General features: G+C 37.9%; 1 protein-coding gene across 1 annotated transcript in view; it reads left to right on the top strand.

Moving 5' to 3' along the window:
- Positions 1-14,805, top strand: part of ENPP3 (ectonucleotide pyrophosphatase/phosphodiesterase 3) — a 91,083-nt gene that overhangs the window by 72,888 nt on the left and 3,390 nt on the right. Inside the window, exons 23-26 of the mRNA XM_008580109.1 lie at positions 2,575-2,710; positions 5,407-5,484; positions 6,103-6,235; positions 10,724-10,880. Of these exons, the coding sequence (XP_008578331.1) occupies positions 2,575-2,710; positions 5,407-5,484; positions 6,103-6,235; positions 10,724-10,880 (504 nt within the window). The remainder of the gene's footprint in view (positions 1-2,574; positions 2,711-5,406; positions 5,485-6,102; positions 6,236-10,723; positions 10,881-14,805) is intronic.

The following is a 14,805-nucleotide window of genomic DNA, read 5'->3' on the forward strand; positions in this document are numbered from 1 at the left end:
TTTTCCCCCCCCCCCCCCCCCCCCCCAGCCTCCCACCACCAGTGTTAGTGGTCCTCAGCTGTCAGCTCATATTTTGGGAGCAAGACACTAAAACTACATGGCTGGAGATTTCCAGCTGATAGGCTTCACTATAGGTTGATGAGGAAGAGAACCAGCCATTTTGCTGGGGACTCCCAACTGTATCTAGTTTTCTTTTCAGACTGGTTTGTTTTCCAAAGAGAGGACACTTCTAATGTGACCCAGCATATATGATTTGCCGGCTACATGGGACAGTGAGACTGGGGGAAGTCTTGTCATTCATTATGTAGAGTTTTATTTAATCCCATTCCTTTCAGTATGGTGCACCTGCTCTTCACTGTGCCTTGTGTCCTTTAGTTTGGTCATACCTCTGGTTCAAATGCTCCAGATGGTAAACGTTCTGTTCGGCCTCTTTTACGGACTTTCAGCCTATCCTCTGTTTCTAGACTTATGCACACTCCCTGCCTTTAGGAGACTCCAAGTTCTACCCTTAAGGGGTTCTGCAGTAGGAATCTGCTTCTTTATGCTTTCTCCAACCTTAGGCTCTTAGTGGTCAGTGTTTACTGGTCTACTAAATCAGGTTACTATTTGTTTATCTGCTTTCTAGCTTCGGAACATTTCTTATCACCTCATATGTGTCTTTATTATTACTGCATTTTTAATAGAATTTTAGAAGGGAGCAGGATAAGTATATGTGTCCAATCAAGTTGGAAAAGTTTACTCAACTTCTGTATAATGTTTTCCAACTGGAGCATTGCAGTATGGTAGGGGGTACAGTCTCTGCTTGGCTTTCCCTGAACTTCCCTCATTGTCACTCCCACCTATTCTACATTTCAGTATGACACTCTTCCGCCCATGAATACAGCATACAGTGTACATTGCCTTTTTCTTTGTGAATTGCACTCATACATTTTAGATACCATTGCTAATTTTCACTTTCAGCACAATGCAGTGAATAAAGGAAGGACATCCTAATGTACGCTAACTTTTTTTTTTATGTAAACTATTTCAAGTTTTGTTAAGAACGATATGCATTGTAAGCAGTAGAGTGTATATAAATGAAAATTTCTGAAAAAATTAAATAAATAGCAAAATGTTCACTACCCGTGATTATATGCTAATCAAAATATAATGATCATGTAATACGGTATTACCTTAAATACTTGGGTTAGTCAGCACATTAATAGGATGCCCCTGGTGAATAAATTATTGCACTAGTCTTTAAATAGGGACGCAAAGAAAATTATAAAAAATATATTCCTAGGGTTGGCCAGTTATTTCAGTTGGTTAGAGCGTAGTGCTGATAATACCAAGGTCCAGGGTTCGACCCTTGTACCTGGACAGCTGCCAAAGCAAAACAAACAAACAAATATAGATATATATATATTCCTATATTTAATGATGCATAAAACATAGCTGCAAATTTATTTAAATCCCCAAATAAGTATGTTTAGACAATTACAGCTTCTTTGATTTGATCTTAGGTTGGTTACAAGTTCTTGTCCAGCTGAAGAATAATATACTTAGTTCATATCTGAATTTTATTTATTTTTTATTTTTTATTTATTTTTATTTATTTTTTTTCCTTTTTGTCTTTTTTTCGTGACCGGCAACGGATCGCAACCCTCAGTGTCGCGCCCGTACCGGACCGGGACCGGCAACGGGATCGCAACCCTCAGTGTCGCGCCCGTACCGGACCGGGACCGGCAACGGGATCGCAACCCTCAGTGTCGCGCCCGTACCGGACCGGGACCGGCAACGGGATCGCAACCCTCAGTGTCGCGCCCGTACCGGACCGGGACCGGCAACGGGATCGCAACCCTCAGTGTCGCGCCCGTACCGGACCGGGACCGGCAACGGGATCGCAACCCTCAGTGTCGCGCCCGTACCGGACCGGGACCGGCAACGGGATCGCAACCCTCAGTGTCGCGCCCGTACCGGACCGGGACCGGCAACGGGATCGCAACCCTCAGTGTCGCGCCCGTACCGGACCGGGACCGGCAACGGGATCGCAACCCTCAGTGTCGCGCCCGTACCGGACCGGGACCGGCAACGGGATCGCAACCCTCGGTGTTGCTCCCGCGCCTCGCTCAGCCAGTGAGCGGGAACCGGTCTGTATGTGGGATCCGAACCCTCGGTGGGAGCGCCGCCGCGCTTCCCAAGTGGCGCACTATCCAGTGCGCCACCGGGCCGGCCCTTCAGCTTTTATTTGAAAGCACAATATATATCACCACATAAAAGTTAGATTCAGAAAAAGATTTTGTTTTTTAGCAATAGCTCCCATTATTCATTTGCTCTCAATTCAGATTTTACTCTGCAAATATTTCTTTCCAAGGTGTATTTAATTTGCCTTCCTGATGTCCCTAACCAGAAGAGAACCACAGAAGAAAACATTGCTAAAGACATCCATTTCCATTGCTTGCGTAGACCTGATTCACTAAGAAAATAAAAAAAGGTTAAATGAAAAACACACCAGGGAAGTTACAAACCATATAGGGCAATGGGTGAGCCACAACTGTGGGCGTAATTTTTCTTTTCTTTTCTTTCTTCCAACAGGGAGACACAACGCCTCTTCCTCCCACTGTCCCAGACTGTCTGCGGGCTGATGTCAGGGTTGCTCCTTCTGAGAGCCAAAAGTGTTCCTTCTATTTAGCAGACAAGAATATCACCCACGGCTTCCTCTACCCTCCCGGTTAGTAGAGCTCTTTTTTAGAGCAGTAGCTTAGAAAGCCCTCATCAGCTGGATGTGGGCATGTGCCTTAAACACATACTCTCCACCAAAACTACCTGCTTGGGCTAGACTAGCTGCCTCAGAGGCATCCAGCAGTTGTGGGCTGGTCAGAAGCCGTGCAGCAGCTATAATAAAGACTAATAAATTTTGCAGTGGGAACCACACACCAGTTCTAATCTGGCCCAGATGTTTAGAGAGTTCGGCAGGTTTAAGTTTAATTTTAAAACTGAAGATTCTTTGGAGAGGGACCCAAGCTTCTAAAAAACAACATCTTTATTTCTGGCTACTGCCCAAACTCAGGTTTGCATGGAGAACACAGCTGTGCCTGTGAGAAGGAATCAGGCTGGGATTCTGGGCTATCATTCACACTGTACATCCAACACTTTTAAACTATGGATTAAGCAGCCAAATGAACTAAGTTTTTTTAAAGAAAGGATCTCTCTTGGGAACATGCAGAAGCCAGAATAATTTTTCTAAAACTTAATTATCTTTCCTGTTCAGGAGGAAATGTCAATTTCATAAGATTTTTGACAAGTTTAGCTTCTGGGAATGAGGTTATTCCTGATATTTGGCTCATTTTTCTTGAAGCCATGGCCAAAGATAGTCAATTTAGAGATTTATAATTTAGAGGGTCTGAGATTTATGGCGGGAAAAAAGGTTTAATGAAAGCAAGTAGCATATCAATTTAAAAATTCCTAACAGAATTGGGGTAAATAAACTGTCGTATTTCACTTAAGTGTCTAGATATAATTAGGGCAACCAAATTTATGTAAACTCTAGGATAAACCTTAAAAATTGCAACATTTTTTAATAAAGATTTTTAAATTGGCATATGAAATTGTATCCATTAAACCATATGATATTGGCTGATATGTAAACATTTGCCTTGACAAGGAAATAAAATTAATAAATAAATAACTTGTCCCCAAAATATTGAGGATAAAATGAAACTCCCTTCTAATTTTCCACTATAAATTCTAACTATTTGTTAGAAATGGAAATTCTATTATAGGTGAATTCTTAATTTTCTCTGAAATAGGGGCAATGTTATGTTGATTGCCTTTCCAATTTTCAGGGCTTATTTAAAAAGTAAAAAAGACTTAGTGGGGGTCTGAATACCATGAACAGCATGTGAAATCTTAAGACAAAAAAGCTAGTTTATTTCTTCTTGCCTCTTGTAGCCTACCCATTGGCCTCTCATTTAACTATTAGTTAAGATACTCACGTGTAGTTTAAATATGAAAGTGTTATAACAGATGCCTCATATAAGTGGAATCATGCAGTATTTGTCTTCCTGTGACTGGCTTATTTCGCTTAGCATAATATCCTCAAGGTCTAAAATAGTCAAATTCACAGGACTGAAGAGTGAAATGGAGTTGCCAGGGGCTGGGAGAAGGGGGGAATGGGAAGTTACTAATCAATGGGCATAAAGTTTCAGTCAAGTAAGATGAAGTAGCTCTAGAAGATCTTCTGTATAACATGATACCTAGAGTGAACAATACGAGGGTACTTCAAAATGTTCATGGAAGGAATTAAAAGATAATATGAATCTTTCCATGAACTTTTTGATGACCCTTCGTACTGTATTCTACACTTAAAGGTTTGTTAAGAGGGTAGATGTCATGTTACATGTCATTACCAAATAAAATAGAATGAAAGAAAGGTAGTATAAAAAACATCTATAGGTCTGCAGCTTTTAATCCTCACAACAATTCTATGAGATCAATGGCATGAGACCAATGTGGAAATGGATGGACTCAGCACCTGGCCCAAGTGGTGCAGCTGGGGAGCAGGGGAGCTGGGGTCCAGAGCAGGCTTCTTCTAGAGAACAGTCACTCACTCACTGCACTAGACAGCATGTCCATGAGTCCTCAGAGTTCATCATTTGTAGTGTTCCCATCAGTAGTCTTCATTGAGTAAAAATTCACTTTCTTAAGAATATTTTATTTTGGAAGAGAGTTATTTATGATAGTATTATTATTTTGTGCACATTCAATAACTGCATCAATGTCTGGTATTGTATTTGTTTCCAAGGGCTACTGAAACAAATTATTACTAACTGTTGACTTAAAACAACGGAAGGGTATTCTCTCACAGTTCTGGAGGCCAGAATTCCAAAATCAAAGTGTTGGCAGGGCCATGCTGCCTTTGAAAGCTCTAGGAGAGAATCCTTCCTTGCCTCTTACAGGTTTTGGTAGCTCCAGGCATTGCTTGGCTTGTAGTTGTATTACTGTGATCTCTGACACTGTATTCACATGGCCTTCTTCCCTGTGTGTCTCCTTTTCTCAACTCTCTCTCTCCTTATAAGGATGCCAATCACTGGATTTAGCATCCACCCTAAATCCATGATAATCTCATCTAGAGACCCTTAAGTACATCTGCAAAGGCTCTATTTCCAAAGAAGTTTACATTCACAAGTTGGGGAGGACAGATTAGGACTTGGACTTACTTTCTTAGGTATCACAATTCAATCCACTACAGGTATCGAATGCATAAAACTGCTTGCATTATTGATGAACACTACTAGAAGGTACTCAATACTTCTGTGTTTTGACTGTTAATGAATTTACATCAATATGTAATAGTAATAGGCTGATTATGTAGTATGTCATACTTTCTCTTATAGCTAGATTTAATAAGATCCGTTTGTTTTGCAGCATACAATAGAACTTCTGATAGTCAATATGATGCTTTAATTACAAGTAACTTAGTCCCTATGTATGCAGAATTCAAAGGTAAGTATGAATTTAGATTATTAATTTTAAAACACCTAAGTGACTTCCTGAACTTCCAAATTAAACACATCTTTTATTACAATTTGTTCCTGACATTAAGAGTCATTTTGTTCTAATGTTTAAATATAGGTCCAGGAAAGATCCCTGACATTGTTTCTTTTCAACTTACTTCAAGTTTGAGTAACTTGTTGCCAGAATTCTGATAATTTGTTTTGAACCCTTAATTTAACTGTAAAAAGCTATTTACAAAACTAAATTTTACTAACACTCACCATAAGTAAATGAAAGGTAAATGTGTTCCCAGAGTAATATTTAATAAGGCAGCATAGGTGTTCTGATCATTTTTAACACTCACTGTCCTAAAAGCAACTCAGTCCTAGAGAGGAATTTGGAGACATATTTAACTGTAATCTCAAGACTGCACCTACGGCAACAAAAAGCTATCATCAATATGGTTGTTTATTTTTGTTGCATGGACTGTTTTGTAGAATTACCCAATCACCACTGTCAACTATTGAAATAGAATTTGATGATATTTAAATTTACCTGTCTATAATTGAAAATATTCCAATGTTTAATAGAGGTAGATATTTTTAACATCTTATCTTTTATTTTTAGAAATGTGGGACTACTTTCACAGTGATCTTCTTATAAAACATGCCATGGAAAGAAATGGAGTAAATGTGGTTAGTGGACCAGTATTTGATTATAATTATGATGGTCATTTTGATGCTCCAGATGAAATTACAGAGTAAGTAATTTGACTTTTCAATTTAGCGATAGGGTATCAAGAGGGAAAAATCCCAATATTTGAAATAAAAGCTCAGTATTTTAATATTACATAATATATTCATATAAAGATGTTATTGTTGACTTAGCAAAAAGTTAATATGTCAAAATTCTAAACTAATGGGCTAAGAAAAAATTCCCAGGAAAAGTTTAGCAAAAATTTTGTTTTCTAAATGAATGGTCAAAGATGAAATGAAATTTTATAAAGGTTAAGGAGACAGGGAAGAATCAGTGTACTATCAGTCAATATAGAACCCATCCTACAATAAACAGAAAAAAATCAAATGAAAACTAAGGAAAATTTCACAATAGTGAATGATTCATAAAAGAATCTCTCAGAAGAGAGTATAGGTAGATTTCATACAGAAAACGAGTTCTACTACCATGAATGCACAAGAAAGAACAAAACCCACTGATAGAACAAAAATGCAAATAAGGAAGAGAAAGAATCATGAACAGACCAATAACAAGCAATGAGACTGAAGCAGTGATCAGCAGTATCCTAATAAAGAAAAGCCCAGGACTGGATGTCTTCACTGCTGAATTCTAAAAACTTTAAAGAGTAATTAATACCAATTCTCTTCAAACTATTCCAAAAAATTGAAACAGAGGCTACCCTCCCAAACTCATTCTATGAGTCCAGCATCACCTTGATACCAAAACCAGAGAGAGATACAACCAAAAAAGAAAACAACAGACCAATATCTCTGATGAAGGTAGATGTAAAAATCCTTAACAAAATATTAGCAAACAGAATACAGCACCATATCAGAAAAATTATACACCATGATCAAGTGGGAGTCATCCTAGGGATGCAAGGATTGTCCAACATATGCAAGTCAATAAATGTGATACACCACATCAACAAAATCAAGGACAAAAATCATAGATTATCTCAATAGATGTGGAAAAAGCAATTGAAAAAATTCAACATCCCTTCATGATAAAGACTCTCAGCAAATTAGGTATAGAAGAAAAATATCTCAACACAATAAAAACCATATACAATAAACCTACCACCAATATCATCCTGAATGGGAACAAGAACAGGAACAGGACAAGGATGTTCACTCTCACCATTCCTATTTAACATAGTATTGGAAGTACTACCAGAGCAATCAGGCAAGAGAAAGAAATAAAGGGCATCTGGATTAGAAAAGATTAAGTCAGCTGGCTGGTTAGTTCAGTTGGTTAGAGCACATGCCCCACCCCCACTCCACAAATAAAAAAAGAAAAGGTGAAGTCAAACTGCCTCTGTTTGCAGATGACATGATCCTAAATATAGAAAAACCTAAAGACTACCAAAAAGCTCTTAGAGCTGATAATTTCAGTAAAGTTGCAGCATACAAAATCAACATGTAAAAATCAGTAGCATTTTTATGCTCCAGTAATGAACTAGCAGAAAAAGAAATCAAGAAAGCAAGCCCATTTACAATAGTCACAAAACAAAACAAAATGAAACAAAAGAACACCTAGGAAGCAATTTAACCAAGGAGGTGAAAGATCTCTACAACGAGAAATACAAATCATTGCTGAAAGAAATTAAAGAGGACACAAAAAAATTGAAAGACATTCCATGCTCTTGGATTGGAAGAATTAATATTGTGGAAATGTCCATACTACCCAAAGTGATCTACAGCTTCAGTGCAATCCCCGTGAAAATATCAATGACATTCTTCACAGAAATAGAAAAAACAATTCTAACATTCATATGGAACAACAAAAGACCCCAAATAGCCAAAGCAATACTAAGCAAAAGAAATAAAGCTGGAGGCATAACACTACCTGACTTAAAATTATACTACAAAGCTATAGTAACCCAAACAGCATATACTGGCATAAACACAGATACTCAGACCAATGGAACAGAACAGAGAACCCAGAAATCAACCCAGCTACTTACAGCCAACTGATCTTTGACAAAGGCAACGAGAACATACATCGAGGAAAAGACTGCCTGTTCAATAAATGGTGCTGGGAAAACTGGACATCTATGTGTAGAAGAATGTAACTAGACCTGTACCTCTCACCACATACCAAAAGCAACTCAGAATGGATTAAAGACTTAAATATAAGACCTGAACCTATAAAATTCCTAAAAGAAAACATAGAGAAAACACTTAGGAAGCAGGACTCAGCAAAGGCTTTATGAATAAGACCCCAAAAGCACAGGCAACAAAGGAAAAAATAAACAAATGGGATTATATCAAACTGAAAATCTTCTGTATAGCAAAAGAAAGAATTAACAGAGCAAAAAGGCAGCCTACAGAATAGGAGAAAAAATCTGCAAACGATGTATATGACAAGGGATTAATGTCTAGAATATAAGAGGAACTCGAACATTTAACAGTCAAAAAACAAATAACCCAATTAAAAAATGGGCAAAGGAGCTAAATAGGCATTTCTCAAATGGCCAACAGGTACTTGAAAACATGCTCAGTATAACTAACATCAGGGAAGTGCAAATGAAAACCACACTGAGATATCATCTTATCCCAGTTAGACTGGCCATTATCAAAAAGAGAATAACAAATACTGGTGAGGATTAGGAGAATGGGAACCCTCCTACATTGTTGGTGGGACTGTAAATTAGTGCAGCCATTATGGAAAACAGTATAGAGGTTTCTCAAACAACTACAGATAAAACTGCCATATGATCCAACAATCCCACTGATGGGTATATACACAAAGGAAAGGAAATCATCATGTCAAAGGGATACCTGCACTCCCGTGTTCATCACAGCTCTATATACAATAGCCAAGAGTTGGAACCAAACTAAATGTCCATCAATGGACAACTGGATAAAGAAAATGTGGTATATTTACGTAATGGAATACTACTCGGCCATAAAAGGACCGAAATTCTGCCATTCGCAGCAACATGGATGAACTTAGAGAAAATTATAAGTGAAATAAGCCAGGCACAGAAAGAGAAATACCACATGTCCTCACTCATAAGGGGGAGCTAAAAAAATAAACATATTAAAAAAGAAAGAAAGAATAATTAGTTGAACTTTCAGAAGGAGAGAACAGAATTAAGGCCACCAGAGGTGGGAAAGGGGGAGGTAGATGAAGGTTAGTGAGAAATCGGTAAAGAGCCACATAATATGGTTACATTGTATAATGTTGAATATACTAATTATCCTGAGTTGAGCACCACATATTGTACACAGGTATAGACATTCAACGCTGTACCTCACAGATATGTACAAACAATTATGTTTCAATAAGTAAATTTTTTTGTAAAAAAAGAATTTCAGCAAGATTTAAAAAAAAGGAAAACGTACTCTACTAATCTGTACATCTTAGCACTAAGCCTGGTCATAATAAGGATTAGTTTTGAATGCAGCACACAGTAAGAGGGAATTTTAGGCAGAAGTCATTCATCATTTCTCTTTATTATCAAAATATAGAAAGGACCAAACTAAACAATTGTACCTTGTAAGCCTAAATTATGTAAAGCAATGATCTCTGCTTACACCTTTTGATAAAGTACCATTTGTGATTACTAAATGTGTGGCCTTTTTCTACTTTGTTCACCTTGTCTTCATTTCAGTGTTTATTGATTCGATCTCTTACCATTTGATGATTCTCACAAACACTTTGACAGCACTTTACTTCATGCTAGGTGCTTTTCTAAGCACTTACATATGCTTCATTTAATCCACAAAACAACCCTATGTTAGATCCATTAGCTCCCAGTTAAAGATGGGAACACGGAGGCACAGAGAAGTTAAGTAAGTCGTCTGAATTCCACAGCTTATAAGTGGTAAAGCCAGAATATGAGCCCAGATAGTCTGGCTCTCAGTCCATGTTCTAAATCACAGCAACATATTGTGACTTACATCAGCTCACATTCCTTTTAGTGGACTCATACTAATATCTTACCTTTATTTTGCACTTAAAACTTTTAAAAACACTTTCACATTTGTTATCTGAACCCAAAGCACTGTCATGTCAGTTATACGGATGTATCCCCATGTCTATCCTGGGAAGCTGATAGCCCTGGATGACCTCCTTGTTAAAGTTGTGGAGACTTCGTAAGTCATGGAATGTTAGAGGATTAGTGCAAGTCCAAACATCCAGTGGAAGTGCACAGCTGGAGCTGGAATCGGGGCTCCTTCAGGTCTATCCCCTGCCATGTAAGAAAACACCTCTGTGAAGTATAATGTCAAAAAAGCTAAGACTCACAGGAGGCGAGCTCCATGCTCCACTTTTCTTTGTATTCTAATATTTTCCTGTAACGTGAGAATGACCAAGCTTGGGCTTCTACTATAAATCTCTGTTCCAGCTGATGGAAATAAAAAGTACATAATACTTTATACTTTCTATTCATTAGTTTCTTTTACTATAATTTTATCTTGGCATTTCTTTAAAAGTATATAGAGACATTTATAACCTTTAGAAGCAGAAGTATAACAACATAAAATCTTTTTAACTATGTTTTTAGGTATGTAGCTGACACCAGTGTTCCCATCCCAACTCACTACTTTGTGGTGCTGACGAGTTGTAAAAATGAGAACCACACGCCCGACAACTGCTCTGGGTGGCTGGATGTCCTACCCTTTATCATCCCTCATCGACCCACCAACGTGGAGAGCTGCCCTGTGAGTACGCTTTGCAAGAGTCCAAGGACCTGGGAAAATGAGTAGTCAGAGCTCATTTGGGCTTTCATAAAAGTGGCCTCAACTAAAAGATTTTTTTTAAATGTTGCATAGGTAGAGCTGTGAAAAAATGACTTCATTTTTGAGCTTTTTGTTAGACTATTGATATCTATGTAATTAATATCAATTTAAACGTGTACCTGCATACCTGAATATGTGTTTATATATGCATTCCTAGTATAGTTTATGTACATTTTATTCACATTCACTAATAAGGGAAGGGGTGATGTCTTACTAATCTTTTTATTTTGGACACAGTTCTTAAGGTTCTATCCCAAAGTCAGTACTAAATTAATGTTTCCTGAGTGAATATGTAAATATAAAAATTCCATCAATCTGAAGCACGAGGTGTGAAATTAATTTTACACACGCACACATACACACAATAAGTTAAAGTAACATTCTTTTTTATTACCATCATGTTTTAGACCACCTCAAAATCTCTTTGGATCAAGGCAAATTATATGTAAATAGTTACTTTAACTTGCAAACAGATTCTTTATAGAAAAAAATATTTATCCTGGAAATTGGGTGTCACTGAAGTCATTCAACAAATATATTGAGTACCTATTAAGTGCACAGTATCATGATGGAAAATCTTCAGGATGTACAAAGAAGGCATACATTGTCCCTATCCTTAAAGAGATCATATACAACTTTGATATATAAATGAGATATAGGCACATAGATGGGTGACCCAATAATACAAGAATTATTTTAAAAATTGAAAAGTAAGGGAGGACTGGCTGGTTAGCTCAGTTGGTCAGAGTGTGGTCCGGGGTTCAATCCATGTACTGCCCAGCCACCCAAACCAAACCAAACAAAAGTAAAATAAGAAGTAAAGGATGTCATGAAGTCCTCACTGTCAGACACTGTTAAAAGGAGTTAGTGTTCCAAATTAAAAGCACATTTGGCTGGAATGATCAATAAAGTTTTCATAAAGTGAGGGGGGAGTAGGGCTGGGCCCTGAAGGATGGGCAGAATTAGAGTCGGCTGCGAAGACTGAAGAGTCTTGCACAGAGGGTGTGGGAAATGGAGAGGGTCTGGTAGCTGATAGGATGCAAAAGTGAAAAAAAAAAAAAAAAAAGGAAACCCAAAGATGAATCATAGATTTTAAATGTAGGTAATTAGGAAAAATACAGGAAGAGGGAAGTTAGGAATGAGAATTTTTTGGCAGGTAGATGGGAGAGTTAAGTTTAGGCATGTCAGGTTTGTGGAAATGGGCGTTGATATGGAAAATCTCACAGGCTATTAGCAACTGGAAATTAAAGCTCAGGTTCTAGGCCAGACTGGGATTCATCTGTGTTCTTTCGGGTGTCCAACCACATAACTGCCTTCACCATACTACGCACTATGGGAAGTGCTCGCACTTAGAAGCCTAGTAAAACATAAGAAGAGAGAGGTCAGTGGCCAAAGAGGGACAGAAAAATTGCTGTAGGATTTCAAAGAAGAAATACTTCCTGGTAGGGTAGGTGACATTTTAGCTGGGTCGTGTGGATAGGGTTTGATTTGAGTGTTTGAATGTTCTTTTAGTAACTAAAAATGGAGGGCAAATGTTAGAGGCTGAACAGAGGGCCACTCATAGTCCTAAAATGAGGATGAAGGGATTCCAAACAAGAAACTGTCAGGAGATGGTGTTGAGTGGAATCCCTTACTTAGCTGAGGCAAGGGTAAGCTGTCATCCCTCACAGCTGGTACAGTGTGACACTGTTTACCACAAAATCAGGGTTAGGTAGTTCTTTATCACAGAGCTTCTAGGTGGCCACTATGGAGTGATTATAATGGGTATGCAAAGAAGAGACTATTTAGGCCCTTTGACCTTCTGTCAGGGCTTTTGAAGATGAGTGTTAAGTAGAATTCCTGTCTCCTGTCCTCCTGCCCATCACCTGTGTGCACTACTACCAACTTACTCTTCTTAAAATTTAGTTTTTATGATGTCATGTTTCCTCACCTCAAAACTTTTGATTATCTAGCCTAAATAAAAAACAAAAACAAACTCCCAGCCTGTATTTAAGTCTCTTCATGATTTGCCCTCAGTTGACCTTACAGGCCTATATTCCAGGCCAACTGGAGTCCTTGAAGCTACTTGAACACATCTTGGGTTTTCCTTACTTTCTTATTTTTGCTCATGTTCCTCTCTCCTCTAGAATTCCCTTCTTTTTCCATCTGCTGAAAATTTTACCTGCATTTCAAAGTAAAGTGCAAATAGTATGAAGCCTTCCTTGATCATCCAAAGTGGAAGTGATCTCCCCAAAATTGATAGGGCATCACCTCTATTGAATAGGACATCATCACTAATCATTTGGACTTTATCCAATATTTTGAGAAATTTGCAGTATGGCAAAAAAGATATACATTTATAAAGATAATTATGAGACAATGTGATGAGTATAAAGCAAACTTAAACCAAGCTATCATTAAAAGAGAGATTATGAAGGTAAGATGTGGCTGTCATTAGATGTGGGGGGAGGAGAGGAAGATGGGAGAGAGTCAAAGGTGACTGAAAAAATCTAATTGTGACTGGCCAGGAAATGGGTAAGACAATGTTCTGGGAAGGCTGGATTTGCTCCTGATATTCTTCTGTTTGACAGACTAGTTGAGTATTTAGGAGGATACACTGGAAAGAGTAGAGAATAGAGCTTAAATGCATGGGTTTTAGAGTTGGACATCTTGGGTGTAGTTAGTGACTCAGCCTCTTTGGGTAAATATATGTTACTTTCCTCATCTGTCATACCTAATAAGTATAGCAAATTTACCTCCCCTTTGAAATTGTGAGGATTAAATGAGATAATGCACATAAAACAATGAGTTCCCACTGTATAGCAAGCAAATGGTGGCCATTATAAAAGAATCTTATGATGGAGTTACATTCTAAGGTCAACATAAAGTGAAATTAATTCCCCTATAATCAAATCATCTAGGAAGTAAACTACATACACAAATTGTTCTAAGTGATATTCCCACTGATACTAGGATAAGGTAATTGTGCTATAAGCACCTGATGAAATGGTTGGCTTGCTTTAAGCATCATGTTGTCTAAAGACTCTGCACTTTAATCACTCACTGTGCAGAGGTCCCCCCCACTTTAAAGAGCTTGAGGGAACTCTGTAACAGGCTTGAGGCTTGAAAGCAGTTGTAGAAATGGTAGATTCACAATTCCACCTCAGACTTGTCTAGGGAACTAGAGTCATATTTCCTTATTTATTCCTTCCCTTGCTTATTCCATTTTTTCTTCCCTCCTTTTCCTTTTTATTTTTTCTCCATCTTTGTATTGTTAAATTCCTGTCAAATAAATGAGAATGTTTATTTCTCCATGAGTCCAAATGACTATCATTGTAAATTACGCATCAGATATTGGAAAATACAGGTAGGGAACTTGGAAGAGACATCAGAACTGTGGATATAGATTTGGTATTAAATCATGGGAGTGAAATAAAATTTCGAAGGGGGAGAAAGTGTAGAGAAGAGATTCTAAATCAAATTGAGGGAAAGGTCTAAACATCCAGAATGGAAAGAAGCAGAGTCACCTGAGGAAACAAAATGTATGATCAAACAAGTAAGCAGTTAGTAGAGCAAAGAAAGACCAAGGAGGATCTTCCAGAAGCTTGGGGTAATCAGCTAAGTGAAAGGCCTGAGGAAAATCCACTCAGGTCATTCTTGACCAAGCAGATGCATTAGTGTGGTAGCCGCAATGACCAGACTGTAAGTGACTAAGGAGAAGAGAATAAGGAAGTTATTCTAAGTCACCTAAGGAGGTTAGGGGTAAAAAATATTGAAACTGATACTGCCTCAAAAAACTAACAAAGTGAGTTGTATTTGGGGGATATGCAATATTTCTATTTCTGTAACAGATATATATATATATATA

Source organism: Galeopterus variegatus, unplaced genomic scaffold, assembly GCF_000696425.1.
Source record: "Galeopterus variegatus unplaced genomic scaffold, G_variegatus-3.0.2 Scaffold2019, whole genome shotgun sequence".
Lineage (NCBI taxonomy): Eukaryota > Metazoa > Chordata > Mammalia > Dermoptera > Cynocephalidae > Galeopterus > Galeopterus variegatus.